Raw genomic sequence first — 17046 nt, forward strand, 5'->3', positions numbered from 1 at the left:
AACCCTATATGCCATTTCAGATACACGGTTGTCCAATCTCTTCTTAAAAACCTCCAGTGTTGGAGCGTTCACAATTTCTGGAGGCAATTCGTTCCATTGATTAATTGTTCCAATTGTGAGCAAATTTCTCCTTAGTTTTTATTTCGTTTTATTTATTTATTTATTTATTTTCGTCAAGCATGTACTTTATGACAGATACAAGTGTAAACATAATTATAAATACATGAAAAGGATACGAATAAAAGAAAACATTAGGACGGACGGTAGGCACGTTGGTGCGTTTATGCACGCCCCTTAGTTCTAGGTTGCTTCTCTCCTTGATTAGTTTCAATCCATTGCTTCTTCTGCCTTCGGGTGCTTTGGAGCAGTGGTCCCCAACCTTTTTATCTCCGCGGCCCGCTGAGCGCGCGCAGGGGTGGGGGCACGGCCCAGGAGCTTTTGCGCACGGCCCATTGCGCACGGCCCAGGAGCTTTTGCGCACGGCCCAGGAGCCTTTGCGCTGCAGCGTTCATGTCTCCCGGCCGCTGCGCGGCCCGGTGCCAGGTACTCCACGGCCCGGCACTGGTCCGCGGACCGGGGGTTGGGGACCACTGCTTTGGAGAATAGTTTGACTCATTTTTTTTTTAAGCACGGCACCCACCACCACCACCGTTCCACTCTGCCAGACGTTCCCTTCAAATTTGTTCCGTGATAATTCTTAAAACTGTTGTTTCTGCGTTGTTTCTCTGTGTCACATATGACATATATATGGGTATATATATGTGTGTATGTATATATATATATCTGTGTCATATATATGGGTATAAGGATACTTTTGTATTTAGTCATGTTATGCACTGTATATTAGAGATGTAGTATATATTGAGAGCTATATGCAACAAAATTTTAATGTATGCTGATTAGTGTATATTAAAGTTATTCTAAGACTTCTAGTCAGTGGCAGTCAGTCTGACTTTCTAACTGAACAAGAGGAGAGATGAGACTGAAGAAAATAGGCTTTCCTGAATATTAAGGGGCAAATTTGATTGATTTCCACCCTAAACTCAGTCCATGGAAAATTTATTTTCAAATAAATTGTATAGATCAGATTGGATTTTGCATCTCCAAATGGTATCAATAAATCACAAGAAGGAACGGCACATTTATACTGAATTTAGACATTCACTGTAACACATTCAAAACCCCATTCTTTAACAGAAGCGTTGGTATACAAAATGTGGGAACTTGTATTCTATTTGTTTAAAAAAAAACCTTCCATTTCCAGCAAACACTGTTATATGTATTTGGAATGAAATCCCATTACATCACATTGTTTATCACCCCTCACCAATGTGACCTATTAAATTAGTTCCTCAGTATCTAGACTAGGAATTTGGCTAATCTCAAAAAGCTAGTCATGTAGATGTAGCTACTAAATGAATCACAAAGAAATTTTCAAACAAGACAAGACTAAGAAGCTGAAAAAAATATCTCAAAGGCAATGGCAAACCTTTTTCACATTCTTGCCAAGTAAACTATATGGAAATGGCCTTTTAAGTCACAAGGAAACCAGCTCAACTCAAAAGGATGCAAATGTATGGGTTTCCAAGGAAAGTGTGGGAAGATAGGTCCAAATTATTATGACTGTCCCACTGCAAGAAAAGGAGATACCCTTGTCCTTGAAGAGATGAGCAGAGACCTCCTTAAGGTGGAGGTGGACGCAGCTGTACTGCCTTCGATTCAGCTATACTGTATTGGACAATTGTCTAATTTTAACAACAAAATACCATATAAATGTATCTTGGGTGAAAAGATTAGATTTCTTCAAAAATGCCTCCTGAGTACTATGAAGTAGAAGCATTTCCAGACCATAAAATCCACCACAGAACAGGGTACAGAAAACAAGAGTAGGAGTAAATGAAAATTTATCACAATGGAGGAATGTAACCAGTGAGGTCTCCCATGGTTCTTTTCTAGGACAGTGCTTTTTAATATAATTATAAATGATCTGGAATTGAGTGGAACTAGTGGACTAGCTAAGTTTGCTGATGACACTAAATTGTATAAATGGGATAAACAATAAATGACTTTGTATATTAGGGGTGCGGGTATCAAAATGGCAGAGATGAACAAGTGTAAAATGATGCATGTTAGGGCCAATACTCCTAACTACTATTCAAACTAATGGGAACAAATTTAGTAGTGATTGGTGAGGAAAGAAATCTTGAAGAATGGTAAACAGTTCAATGTGTATATGGTCTGTAGAAAAGACAAAGAGCATGTTAGGGAGGGTTAATAAAAATTATAGAGATGGCAATATCTAATATTGTATTAGATATTATTGTATATTGTATATTATTGTATATTGTATATAAATCAGTATTTTAAGTACATCTATAATATTTCTCAATGGATGTAGAGAAAGTTCAGAAAAGAGCAACTACAATGATGAAAAGGCTTGAGCAGCTTACCTATAAGAAAGGATTGTGGCACTGGAGTTTTTAAGTCTAGAAAGGAGGCAAATGGGAGAGGACATGATGGAAGTGTACACAATTATGCATGGTGTAGATAAAGTGGACAAAGATAAACTATTTTCCTTTTCCCAAGATACTAGAACCAGAAGAAATCCAGTTAAATTCATTCCTGGAATTAATTAATTCAGGATGGACAAAAGTTGCCACCCCCCCCTCCCCATATAAATATATAATATGGAACTCACTATCATGAGACATGGAACTGGCTACCAGGATTCAAAAAATATTTGGACAGATTCATGGAAGTTACGTGGATCTGTGGTTATTAACCTTGATGGCAGTGTGACATTGCTGGGAGATTAGTATTGTTCTTTGTACAATTTGTTGGCCACTGTGAGAATAAACTGCTGGACTACACAGGCCAAGGATCTGATCCAGCAGGCTACTGTTTGTGTTATATTTCTACCCATCTTGAATTTTGCTAGGGTTTTTTTCCCACTGCCTTCAATTTTTTCCAATATTTCTAAAGACACTTGTTCTGCTTTGTGTAGTCAAAATATTTAAGCTTCAGCTTTATTATTAATGCTTCTAGTGAGTAGTCTAAATCAAAGTCTGGCAAACCCTAGCCTAGACCTTCAATTTATGATCTACAGCTGTGATGTTTCACATTTCAGAGATGGGAATATAGTGGCAAGCTTTCAATTAATCTCTACCAAAAAGAAATCAGAGAACTACACTTGGATATAGCTCTGAGTAAGCATGTGTGCTTATTAAATTATGATTTGCTATCCATTCACTCCTATAGGAAGAAATATCCTTCTGGGTTCAGTTCCAAGTGGGGAAAAAGACACTGGAAACATGGAGACTATTTGGAAAGATGGTGGTTAGGATCACATGGTTTGAGTTCCTGAGCAGAAAAGGGGCAAGATGGTGAGCGTGCCTTGGTTTTACGCCCTCTCTGAGCTTTGAACTTCCTGGGGCACAGGAAGAGTATCCTGATTGGTTGTCAGACTCCCAGGGGGTGGGAGGTCTTAACTTGCCTTGCTGGTTGATGTAATCTTCCCAGGTACCATGTGGTGAGTTTCTGTTGCTAGATGGGTCCTATTGTGTTGCAGATGATGGTCCAATGACAAAGGTGGTGGTAGGGATTGGGTTTCTGCCTCTGGCCCATTGACAAAGGTGTGGGGGGGAGGCAGGAAGGTGGGAGCTGCTTTGTCTTTAAAACATGTTTCTCCATTTCTCATCCAGGGAAACACATTTTGCCCTTTTTAATATTTCCCAAAATACTTCATTCTTCCAGGAGGGGTGGGTGCCAATTTCCTATACTCTACCTTTACAGTTTTTCTAAAATAGCTCAAGAATATTTTTCTCTAATTCCCACCTGCCCAGCGTGGGGTAACTTTTTTTTTGTAAAAAGTTTTTTTTTCACACACACACACACACACACACACACACACACACACACACACACACAATGTATTTTTTTTCTGAACAGAGTATTGGCCAGTTCATAAATTTAAACAATTTTTCAATACAATTTATATATTTCTTTTGCCATAATTTCCCCTTCTTTTCCTTTTTTTGAATCTGTATTGCCCATTCATCCTAGCTCTAATCTTCATCAAATTTCACTTTTCCCTTCATCTCTATATGAAACCCCTTAAATTTAAAATCTCATTTAACGTAATTCCTAATATTACATTCATTCATTTAACATCAAAATAATAAACCAGAACATTTTATGCCATACATTTTCTTAAATCTTATTCCAAGTAATACACTCCAATATCTTAATAATCAATTACCTATATAGCAGTTTTCCCTAATTAATCTTATTTATATTTTTAGAATTTGTCCTTTTATAGACTCCAATCATGCAATTAAAAATATTCCAATTATTCCAATTTCTCTTATTTTAAGTAAAACTTATTTCTAAAAGTTATTTCATTCATGTATCCATTAGTTTTCCATTATTTTAAACTATTTAAAGTATCATAATTACATCTTGTCTCTATACATTTTCTTATATCTAATTCCAAATAATAGACTCCAACATCTTAATGAAAATTAATTACTTGTATGACAGGTTTTTTCCCCCTTTTTATAATAACAATAAACCAAATTGCTTCCAAATTGTGTGGGGTAACTTTTGAACACAATAAGCATGTTTAAAACTAGAAGCCATGAAGTTTTAATGGTATTGTAATAAATCTCTACTTATAAAAGAAACAATTCCTTCCAACCTGGTGGAACAATATATTTTTTCCCCGAATTTTTTTTCAGACTCTTAATTTTCCTTCTTTCCTTTCTTTGAAAATGAAGAGAGGAAAAATGAACTGCACAAAGTTGTGCTGCAGCACGCATTCATTCCAAAAAAACAAGGAACTCACAAATTACAGAAGGAAAAAAGGCGAGGTAGGACTAGGATATAAGCAGATGCAAAACATATGCATAAAGTAGCCGATTTGGACAGTTATCCTCTAGGGAGGAAGAAAAAAAATTGTAACAGCCGGTATGCATTTTTTAAACGAACCACACAGGCTGCTGAGCGCTGAAGAGAAGAGTCAGCCGAATAACATCTTGTTGTTCCCTGGTTGGCTAATTTCAAACCCCCGGCTGCACCAATCGGCAGGGCCGTGTCGCCCACGTGACGGCCAGGCGCGAGATTAAATTCAAACGGCTGTGTAGGACATCGAGGAGTCGGTTGTGTCGCTTCTGTGAGTGAATCTTTTCTTTGCAAGGCAAGCGGGTGGGTAAAGCGCCGTAAGGTGGGGTCGGATGGGGTGCAGCTATTAAAAAAAACTGAGCAAAAGCAAGTTTATTTTGGATTTATTAGAAGGACAAGTTTTCCACTTGGTTGGATGGAATAGTCTTGGATTCTAGCTGTACAAGCGAAGCCGGAAAAAGAGGCTCTTCCTTTGGGGGGTGGGGCAGCGGTTGGGGCTTGGTTGGTTATGATTTAAATTTTCTGAAGACAGGCATCAGTCTTCTGATCGCTGTGATGCCTGAAGTCAGACTGCTTCTCTCCTGTGCTTGTTTTCATTCAAGTATAAAACAGCATGTGTCATCTGGTAGTGCAACTTGAATGGGTTTGTCTGGTTGAACCGTTTCTTGCATATTCTGCAATCTTTTCAGAAGAAACCCAGAAAACAATATGTATAGAATTGCTCTGCTTAAAACATTTTTTATTGTGTAAATGAGGCTTTATATTAAAAGTTGCAAGTGTTTTTTCTTTTTAGAAAATCCAGAAAAGTTAGAAAACTGAATTCTGTCAACAACCAACAACAAAAAGAAATGGTGAGTCATAAAAGATATCATTGGTATCTTAGATTGGAGCTGAAGGCAGATTTATCATACAAGTAAGAGACGGGATCTAGGAATTTCTGTCTTTAAAAAAACTGTTATACCAAAAGATATAGGAAATGTAAGGAAGGATTTTGGGGTACTGTATAAGCCAGGCAGGGTTCTTGTACATTAGAGTTTTTTAAACTCTAATATGCAATAAATATACAGGTAGTCATCGCCTTACAACAGTTCATTTAGTGAAGTTATAACGACATGAAAAAAGTGACTTATGACTGTTTTTCACAGTTGTGACCATTGCAGTGTTCTGGTCATATGATCACTTTTTGCAACCTTATGACAAGCAAAATCAATGGGGAAGCCAGAGTCATTTAGTAATTGTTATTAACTTAACAACTGCAAGGATTCACTTAACAACTGTAGCAAGAAAGGTTATAAGTAAAATGGGACAAAACTCACTTAAATATTAACAACATAAATTTTGGGCCAGTTGTGATCATAAGTCGAGGACTATCTGTAAAAGATAAGCAAAAACTGTCCTGATGTTATAGCTTTTCTAATATGTTATAATTGATGAAAAGTGATATTAAGAAGTATATGTATGTCAAGATGCCATGTGCCTCACATCACTCTAACGTTAAAGAGTATTTTAAAAGAAAATGTTCATGTTAGTTAATGCTATGTTAATTTTTTTCAGGAAGATAAAGAAAATGCCAACATATCTACCGGTATATGGAATGAAGGAGACAGTATACTTGAAAACACTTTTGTTTCTCCTAAAAATTTAAATTCCCATGTATTGAAACAAATTAAGACAGATACAAATTGTAATTCTCCAAACAATAAGACAGTAGGAGATACTGAATCTGCAGCAGTAAAATCGAAGGTTATGTCATTTACTCAGACCTTTTTACAGAAAGCAAACGTAAAGAAACAGATAAAAGCAGATGTCTCCAATTCTGTTCCATGCATTTCAGATAAACGTATACTTGGCTCATATCGGGGCAAAATAGTTTCTTCTAAGGTAAATTCCTTCAGAAAAGTTCCAACAAATGAGCCTAGAAATTCTCCTCCTACTCTGCCTAAATCAAGAGTAAAGTCAGCCACAACTAATACAAGCATAAAGGATGCTAAAGTCACTAGCAACGCTGGTGCTCCTAAGGCCCTAAATTCCACCCCTTTTCAGATCAGCACTGTAAGAGTTTCTGTTTATCATCCCAAAACTATTCTGAATCAAGAGAAACAGTCTATTAGTGGTGGCACAGAGAATACTGGGACAACCCAAAAAAACTCTTTCAGCAATCGGAAATCACTGTTAAAGACTGTTCCAATCAATAATAATTCTGCCCTGAGGACAAAGAAACCTGCTTCATCTAAAACTGTTAGTGGAAGCCTAAAAGTGCCACTTTCTGAAAGTCATGCTACAAAATCGATTATCAAAAAAGCTCCGACATCTGTAGATGTGAGAAGGTAATGTAAATGCCTGCAATTTTTGTATCAAAATATGATGGGACAATACAACATCAAAAAGCAGTTGGAATTTTTCAGACAATTTATATAATGTACCAAGCTATGGCTGGCTTGCTAGATTTTATGGAATAAATCTCATTTAGCTGGGTTTGATCAACATGGTACACCAAAATCAAGCAAACTGCTTTATGACTAAACATTATGAAAATGTAAATTGTACAAAAAAGAAAATGAACCCTTGTACCCCTTGTATACTTTGTCTTAAATAAGCCTTGAATAATCAACAGTTTAAAGCGATTGTACATACTGAGTTTTGGGACTTGAAAATAGGATGCTTTCACATCTGTTATTACAGAAGATAAATTAATTGTGTGCTCGCCACTCTGTGATAAATCGTATTTCTTTCGCTCTAGTCCTATATACCTGATAATTATGATACATGCAAAAATCTTAGATGCCATTTAGGTTTACAGGATTATTTCTCTGCTTTCACTGGAAGAGGTGTTTTGTTTTGGTAGATCATTGGATCTGAACTACAATTGCCAGTTGACTGCTGGATGACACAAAAATACAGACAGCTCTGACTTTTTCAGCTTAGCTCTGATAGCTGCAAATAGCAACTATCTTTGCCTTATTTTTCTGATAATCATGACTTGTAATTGCAATTTTGAATATTAACTGCTTGACAGTTGATTTTTAATCTCGTAATGTAAATGTTCTTTGAGATAGATATGAGGAGCTGTGAATTGACAGACCTCATTCCACTGTAGCTACATAACTGGGTAGCTGTTACATGAATTATATCTAGCTAAAATGCAAAATGAAGTATTGTACTAATCAACTTAAATTTTATCTTTTAGACTTCAGCTAGCTGAATGGCAGGCTTCAAAAGGGATAAAGAAGGTACATAACACCTTACCTGCAAATAGCCAGCCTAAAGAAACAGCATGTCAGCAAACTATGAAAGAGCCAGTTGAATCATTTTGGGCTACCATCGTTGAAGAAGACGAACAAGGACAGCTTAGTGATAAGGTCAACAAGACACTTACAGAATGTCTGGATCTCATTGAAAAGGTATGATGCTTAAATAAGCCACCATAATGTTGAATTAACTTTTATAACATTCTTGTACTTTATTTAGTTCTATAAATTCTGAAGGTACAAGACATACTGGACTTCGAAGACAACTGGTCTTACAATGGATCAATGTGAAGAGAGTTGGTAGGCTACATCATGACAAAATCTTATATGTCATTTTCTATTGTAACTAGAACAATTGGATCTGTCCTGAATGGAGAAAAAAGACTGAATTGTGGAACACAGAGATGTTTATTACTACAATAGAGAAAATTCTTTGAAGTTTTGTGTTAAATAAAAGGCTAGCCTCATTTTTCTCTGGATTATGAAAATATAAACTAATTCACAGAAGCTTATGCATTATAGGTAGTCTTTGGCTTATAACCACAATTGGGACTGGCATTTCTGATGTATGGTGGTGCACTTGTAAAGTGAGTTACCATGTGACCAGAGCCAATTTTATGATAATTTTTATAGCAATCATGCAAACCACAGTTAAGTGAATCACTTGGTCATTAGTGAATTTGGCTTTCCCAATAGACTCAGAGGCAGGCTGGGAAAGCAACAAATAGGAATCTTATGACCACAAGACACTACAAACAAATGGCACGCCTGTTACTAAGCATCTGAGTTGCTATCACATGAGTGGGGATGATGAGATGTCGTAACTCGGAGAACAGATCACCAGTCACTTTTTTCAACCCAGTTGCATCTTTTAACTGTTAAATGAATAGTTATAAGTCAACTGCAGTCTGCTTATGCAACATACTAATGTAACATTTCTCTAGAACTCATACAGTTGAAATATATTTGGTACATTTTTTCCTTGCTATTTCTCTTCAGGGGTTTTTAGGTGAAACAGTACATTCCATTTTGGAAAACTTGGTAGTGAAATTACCAGAAGCAAAAAAGTTTGCTAAGTATTGGGTGTGCCAGATGCGTCTTGAACAGTTTCGCTCCACGGAAAAAGTAATAACTATTTATGAAAATGCAATTCTTGCAGGAGCGCAGGTAAACACTCTTAAATGTGTTTCACTAAATTTAATTTTGTTTTCAGTTCTTTGCCAATGAGAGATGTATATATTTATAAACTTTCTCATATTTTAATTGTTTAGTTAAAACAGTTTTTTAAAGTTACACTTTTTAAAAAGTTAAAAACATTCTACCATTTATTTAAAGTCATGAGATTGGTATAGTTGATTGTCCAATCCTCTTCTGTTCAGCAGTCTTATGTGGGAGTGACCAGTCTAAGATAACCATAAGCATATTATTTTACTCTACCCGGTGTCACCTGGGTGGTGGATTGCCATATAAATTTGATTAATAAAATATCTGAGGAAATTTGAACCTGGATCTCCAGTTTCATTTGAATAGTGATCTTTTATAATATTGTAAATAATTACAAGACATGGTTTTGCCAGTGGCCTGAGGACCTTAGGGTGATAAAGAGCAAGTGGTTTATTGGGGGGAGGAGGGTAAGGGTTTATTGAATTTTGTATTTAGGGTTTTATTTTTGTAAGCCATCTATAGTCACAGTGAGTGAGCTGGGCAGTCATAAATTTTCTAAAATAATTAGCTAAGCTAACTGGAAATTAATAATTGGTTTTTCAGCCTAAGGATGAGCTGCGTCATACTTTTGCAGATGTTATAAAGGCTAGACGAGACCCATCAAAAACTGATGGTAAGATTTAACATTATTTATTAGTTTCCTCAAATCTTCAATTTTGCCTTGCTAAACCTGACACTGATGCAGAGTGATGCTTCACTCTGCATTTTACTTGTTATAAGCAACATAGATATTTTTATTTGCCTCCATCTTTAGTACCTTTTGAATTTCTTTTAACAGGCTTAAATATTGAATTGCCTTATACCAGGAATGGGGAACCATGGCTCTTTTATGACCTGTGGACTTCAACGCCCAGAATTCCTGAGCCAGCCATGTTGGAGACCTCTGTGTTAGTTCACTTGATTTCTTTGCATAGGCATGAGCTTAATTGGAACTTTACTTGTAGCCCTGGTAGCAGTTGCACCTATGTTAAACTAGATGTATTTAAACAGAGTTTGGATAGCCATCTGTTATGAAAGCTGTAGTTCAGGGATTGGCAATCAATGGCTTCTCAAATATTGTTGAAAACTCTTGCTGGCTCAGGAATTCTGGGAGTTGAAGTCCACAAGTCATAAAAGGGCCATGGCTCTCTACCCCTGCCTTTATACCATGACCGAATATATTTTTTCAGAATGTGTGAAGGAGGAGAACACTGCAAATCCTGAGAGACCAGCTGAAACAGAGATAAAGGAGGCTTTCAAGGAAGTCAGTTTGAATAATGAGGTGGAACATAATAATGAAGCTTTTCAAGAACCAACAGAAATTTGCTCAAAAATCAAAGAAGACTTTCCTGAGGGAAAAAAAAACAAAAGTAAAGAACAGATGCAGAAAGACTTAAAAAATGAAGAAACTGCTACCAATGCAGAAAAAGATAGAATCCTAGAGATTCAAACTCCAAAAAATGAAAAAGGCTCATATTTAATAAAATACAATTTGTCAACAACTTCCCATTTGGAAAGGTGAGTCTTAATATGGTCTTTTCTATGTGGGGTCTGAGGATGTGGAGTTGCTGTCCTTAATCTGAAAAGGATGGTATCATGCTCAACTTGTGTAGTAATATCCAAGTATTTGGGAAAAGTGAACCTGACCAATTTGAGTTTGTTTAGGGGGTTGGGGGGAACAATTTCAAGGTTATGATTGAGAACAAAGTTAATAGCTGGAAACCATTATAGAGATGGCTCGCAACTTTGTACCAGGGATTAGTTTCAGGGAAAACAGTTTTTCCATGGATTGGTGGTGGTGGGGATATGGTTTTGTGCACTACCTAGATCCTGCTCATACGCAGATGAAGCTTCACTTGCTTGTGCAGCCCAGTTCCTAATAGGCTCAGTACCAGTCCGTGGCCCGAGGGTTGGGGACTCCTGCATTATAGGACTCAAAAAACTGATTAGTGAAAATTGGCAGGTTGAAATTTACCTATTGGAATCAGGCTCCCAGTTATTATTATTATTATTATTATTATTATTATTATTATTATTATTATTATTATTTATTCAATTTATATACCGCCCTTCTCCTGGTGGACTCAGGGCGGTGCACAGCCAAAACTAAAATACATAACAATACAAAATTTAAAATTAATTAAAAGAATTATATACTTTGGCCCGAATTAAAACAGTGCGAATTAAAACCCATTAACAAATTAAAACTAAACAATTAATACCCACTAAAAACTAAAAAAGGGGGGCGGGGTTCACGCCAGCCCTGCTTGCTGGAAAAGAAGAGTTTTCAGGGCTCGGCGAAAGACCCGAAGATCCGATATCCTTCTTATCTCCGGGGGCAAATCGTTCCAGAGGGCAGGGGCTGCCACAGAGAAGGCCCTCCCCCTGGGGGTCGCCAGCCGACATTGCCTGGCCGATGGCACCCTGAGGAGTCCCTCTCTGTGGGAACGTACTGGACGGTGGGAGGCTATCGGCGGCAGAAGGCGGTCCCGCAAGTACCCAGGTCCTATGCCATGGAGCGCTTTAAAGGTGGTAACCAACACCTTGAAGCGCACCCGGAAGACCACTGGAAGCCAATGCAGCTCACGCAGGAGAGGTGTCACATGGGAGCGACCCCTCGCTCCCATAATCCCCCGCGCGGCCGCATTCTGCACCAGTTGGAGCTTCCAGGTACTCCTCAAGGGGAGCCCCATGTAGAGAGCATTACAGTAGTCCAGGCGGGAAGTGACGAGTGCCTGAGTGACTGTGCGTAAGGAATCCCGATCCAGAAAGGGACGCAACTGGCGAATCAGGTGGACCTGATAAAAAGCCCCCCTGGCCACGGCCGTCATATGCTCTTCTAAAGACAGCCGTGCATCCAGGAGGACGCCCAAGTTGCGAGCCCTATCCGTGGGGGCCAATAACTCGCCCCCAATAGCCAGCGATGGTACCAGCTGGCTATATCGGGACGCCGGAAGCCACAGCCACTCGGTCTTGGAAGGGTTGAGTCGGAGCCTGTTACTCCCCATCCAGAACCGCACGGCCTCCAGGCACTGGGACATCACTTCAAGGGCATCGTTGGGATGGCCCGGGGTGGAGATGTACAGCTGAGTATCATCAGCGTACTGATGGAACTCCACCCCAAAGCCACGGATGATCTCACCCAGCGGCTTCACATAAATGTTGAACAGAAGGGGCGAGAGGACTGACCCCTGAGGCACCCCACAAACAAGGCGCCTCGGGGTCGACCTCTGCCCCCCTGCCAACACCGACTGCGACCGGTCAGAGAGATAGGAGGAGAACCACTGCAAAACAGTGCCCCCCACTCCCAACCCCTCCAACCGGCGCAGCAGGATACCATGGTCGATGGTATCAAAAGCCGCTGAGAGATCTAACAGGACCAGGACAGAGGAACAACCCCTATCCTGAGCCCTCCAGAGATCATCCACCAACGCGACCAATGCCGTTTCCGTGCTGTGCCCAGGCCTGAAGCCGGACTGGAGCGGATCCAGATAGACAGCTTCATCCAGGTACCCAGGAAGCTGTTGCGCCACCACACTCTCAACAACCTTCGCCAAGAAGGGAAGGTTGGAGACCGGACGATAGTTAGCCAAAACAGCCGGATCCAGAGCAGGCTTCTTGAGGAGGGGCCTCACCACCGCCTCTTTCAAGGCGGACGGCAAGACACCCTCGCTCAAGGAAGCGTTGATAATACCCTGGAGCCAGCCTCGCGTAACCTCCCGGGAGGCCAGCACCAACCAGGAGGGACACGGGTCCAATAAACATGTCGCGTTCAGCCGCCCCAGTATCCTGTCCATGTCCTCGGGAGCAACAGGGTCGAATTCCTCCCAGATGGCAGTCTCAAGACCGACACCCATCATCCCGTCTGTACCTACCCAGTCAGAGACCAAGCCTTCCCGAATCTGAGTGATTTTATCGTGCAGATACTGAACAAAATCCTCGGCACGACCCTGCAAGGGATCCTCCCGCGCTCCCAGATGAAGGAGGGAACGGGTCACCCTAAACAGGGCGGCCGGGCGATTATCTGCCGATGCGATAAGAGCGGAAAAATAGTTACATTTTGCCGCTTTTATCGCCACTAGGTAAGTCTTAATATGAGATCTTACCAGTTATAGCCTATCTTCAAAAGAAGTATTTTGTTTTAAACTAAAATGCCACTGTATGTAGTACTTGAGTTACAAGTATTTGTTCAACTATTTGAATTTACCATGGTGCGTACAAATTTCAAGCACAAATTCAACAATTTTTTTAAAATTTGATTTATATGCCGCCCTTCTCCGGAGACTAAGGGCGGCTTACAATGCGTTAAGCAATAGCCTTCATACTTTTGTATATTTTTTACAAAGTCAGCTTATTGCCCCCACAAACTGGGTCCTCAATTTACCTACCTTAGAAAGGATGGAAGGCTGAGTCAACCTTGAGCCTGGCAAGATTCGAACTTACTAATTGCAGACAGCTGGAGTTAAATTACAATGCATTAGTCTGCTGAGCTATCCAGGCTCCAATTTCAAGACATTGCAACCAGTTGACTTATGATTAGCTTCATATTCCACGGTCATATGATCACCATTTGTAACCCTCCGAGTTAACTTCCCACAAGCAAAGACAATGGGAAAGCCAGCAGGGAAGGTTGCAAGTCACTCAGGCAAATTTCCTTCACCTCCAGCTATATTTTTGCTTTCACACACCATGCCCTCCTCCCCTTTGCTCACAAACCACACACCCTATCCCTGGCCCTCCTGAGTTTGCGTCACACTGCAGCAATTCCTTACCTCAACTTGTTAATGACTCTTCCCCCAACCCCATAGCACCCTAAACTACCTGGGACCCCTTAAATTCCTTTAAGACAAATAGGACAACAATTTATTTATTTATTTGTTTATTTATTTGCTTTAATTTATATGCCGCCTTTCTCCGGAGACAGGGCGGCTTACAATGTGTTAAGCAATAGCCTTCATATTTTTGTATATTTATACAAAGTCAGCTTATTGCCCCCACAATCTGGGTCCTCATTTTATTTATTTATTTATTTATTTATTGAATTTCTATACCGCCCTACTCCCGAAGGACTCAGGGCGGTGAACAGCCATGAAATAAAACACATACATATACAAAATTTAAAATCGAATAAAATGAATTAAATAAATTTGGCTGAATTGATACCCATAATTTAAAATACTCATATTTTAAAATACAGTAAAAATTTAAAATTTACACTTAAAAGGGAGAAGATTTAGGCGAGGCCGGCTTGATGAAATAAAAGAGTCTTCAGCTCGCGGCGGAAGGTGCGCAGATCCGGAATCCTCCGTATCTCTGGGGGGAGCTCATTCCAGATCGTCATTGTAGCCAGGATAGCCATTGGTTCTAATTTATCTGGAGAGTTTGGAAAAAAGATAATTGTACATATTTCTTGGGGAATAATCTTTGATTTTAACATGATATACTTTTTAAAAGATTTCCACCTATCAATTATATTGACCATATCTGTCTTCCCTTTAGGCTTGCTGGGCAATAGAGTACATTGTCAGGAAAAATAATCTCTTGCTACTAGATGTCTAGAAGCCATGTATAAATATTTTAAATAGCAACGGTGGTAATATTGCATTTAGTATTGATGTGGCATATTTAGAATTTCAAAGTATTTAAATTTCAGTAATATAATGTCATAATATAGGTCATAAATTAGGAGTTGCAAATTATAATGTAAACCAATTGTAAACTCTATAAATCAGATCTCCATCAAGTTAAGAGCACTGAATCAATTCTTTAGGAGTTTCCATTTACTTTTTATAAGTAATAAAACAAGCCACCTGGATCTATATCATTATAAAAAGGTATATAGCAACAGTGACTAAGACTTGCAACTTTGGCCCAAAAACCAAATCCCGAAATATTTTCTAAACCAGTTTTGGCAGTCAAAATGATCAGTCTTTTAAACTGGCATGGTTTTATGTTCCTAAAATCATACATGGCTGAAATAAGTATATATGCATTATCCATAGAGAAACAATGTATTTTTCTTACAATACTCAAATATTTAATGCCAAATTAATATTTGTATTACTGTTATTCACTTACTAAGGCTGTTCTGTTGCCAAGCCACATTGAATTATTGCATTCTAATCCTGTAAATACATAAATGATTTCTCTTTTTGACCCTAAGCACAAAGAAAAGGCTGCAGTGTGATGATTCTACAATTAAAAACCTGAAATTCCTAACGCCTGTGAGACGGTCCTGCCGTATCCATGAAAAAGGAGATAAGTTACCAAGCATGCTGAAAGATCATAGCCCTTGTGTTTCTTCACTTGAACAGCTTGGAGAATTAGGAGATGAAGGCACTGGTTTCATCTACCGACCAAACAATGCATTATAAACTGTCAACACTGCAACTATCAGTCAATGGGAGCAAAGCAGAGAATAAAAGCACGTTTTTATTTAAGCTGAAATTAATTCAGTGCAGGTGTTAAATTCCCATGGTTTAACTAACTTAATTTAGCTTTACTGTTACTAAATAAATAAACAAAACATATCTAATATGGGAAGGATTGCTATGCTTTAACATGTAAAAGAGATACATTTATAACAATCTTATCATTGATGACACTAAACTATAATGAAATGATAGCATTTAACGAAGTTGAACTTTGTGGGCAAGGAATACAAAAACGTGTCTAGTTTGTAGATCTGAAGATAACCTTTACAAATATTGCCAATAGTCACTAACCTTTTTGATAATTTTTAATGTGTTGAATGTTAATTCACTTTTAATGTTGATATTGTAAACTTTTTAAAAATTTACCTTTTTGAAAACTTTTCTGAATTTCTTGGTGTGTATGTATATATATATATATGTATGTATGTATGTCATGTATTATATGTATGTTGATGTATATATGTATAGTCTCTGGTCTAAGACTAATTGTTGTATATGTTATATATGCTTGGGTAGGCAAAGAGATTGAAATAGAACATTAACAACTCTTGAGAAGTTTGTGGAAATAAAATTGCCAGTTTTATATAAAATGTTAGTGCCTATTAAGGACATGGAGTAACAATTTGTCAGCTGAAATCCATGGAGGTGGCAATGGCAATCTTCTTTCATACTGTTGCTCAGCTACATATAGTCTGGAAGTTTGGTTCAAGAGTATTTAAGAGTATAACATTAACAGATATTTATAGCCCCAAATAGTTTACACATTGATAATTATTTGAGATTTGTCCACCAACTGAAACTGAAAGGAGTCCAGACATTTAACAAAACATGGTCATGTAAAAAAGTAAGCACACTCTAAATATATTTCAGCAAATATTTGCTCTTTATATCAACAATATTTATAAAGGACATATAACAAACATACCCTATCTACATTTCTAGTCCATTTCCATTTCTAGTCCATTGATTTGCTCTGTTGAGGTATCTGACCATGCCAAATCAAAACTTAGGCTTTCAGAGAGGTTATATATGCAAATGAGGCTAGGGAAGAATTTTAAATATTTGCAAAACAATTGGATGTCAATAATTCCACTTCCTGGAAGATCATCTATTCTACATGGAGAAAAGATTTCTAACTGCCAATTTGCCCTCACCAAACCGCCCAACAACTTCAGCAGAGAGTAGGATGTAAGATGCTGAATTCTTAAGAACTCCAGAATTTTATCATGGGTTCTACCAGTATCTCTTAGCACTATTGATGT

At 38.4% G+C, this 17046-nt stretch overlaps 1 protein-coding gene across 1 annotated transcript; it reads left to right on the top strand.

Annotated features, from left to right (window-relative positions):
• Nucleotides 1–5127: 5127 nt before the first annotated feature.
• On the top strand, nt 5128–16374 carry CKAP2 (cytoskeleton associated protein 2). The gene is made up of 7 exons (XM_087886782.1): nt 5128–5202; nt 5693–5750; nt 6454–7226; nt 8087–8300; nt 9915–9984; nt 10541–10868; nt 15514–16374. Exons 2-7 carry the CDS (start codon nt 5748–5750, stop codon nt 15722–15724), a joined length of 1599 nt encoding a protein of 532 aa, XP_087742908.1. The 5' UTR covers nt 5128–5202; nt 5693–5747; the 3' UTR covers nt 15725–16374.
• The last annotated feature ends 672 nt before the right edge of the window (nt 16375–17046 follow it).

Source organism: Pantherophis guttatus, chromosome 1 (genome assembly GCF_059756535.1).
Source record: "Pantherophis guttatus breed Tessera chromosome 1, ASM5975653v1, whole genome shotgun sequence".
Classification (NCBI taxonomy): Eukaryota; Metazoa; Chordata; class Lepidosauria; order Squamata; family Colubridae; genus Pantherophis; species Pantherophis guttatus.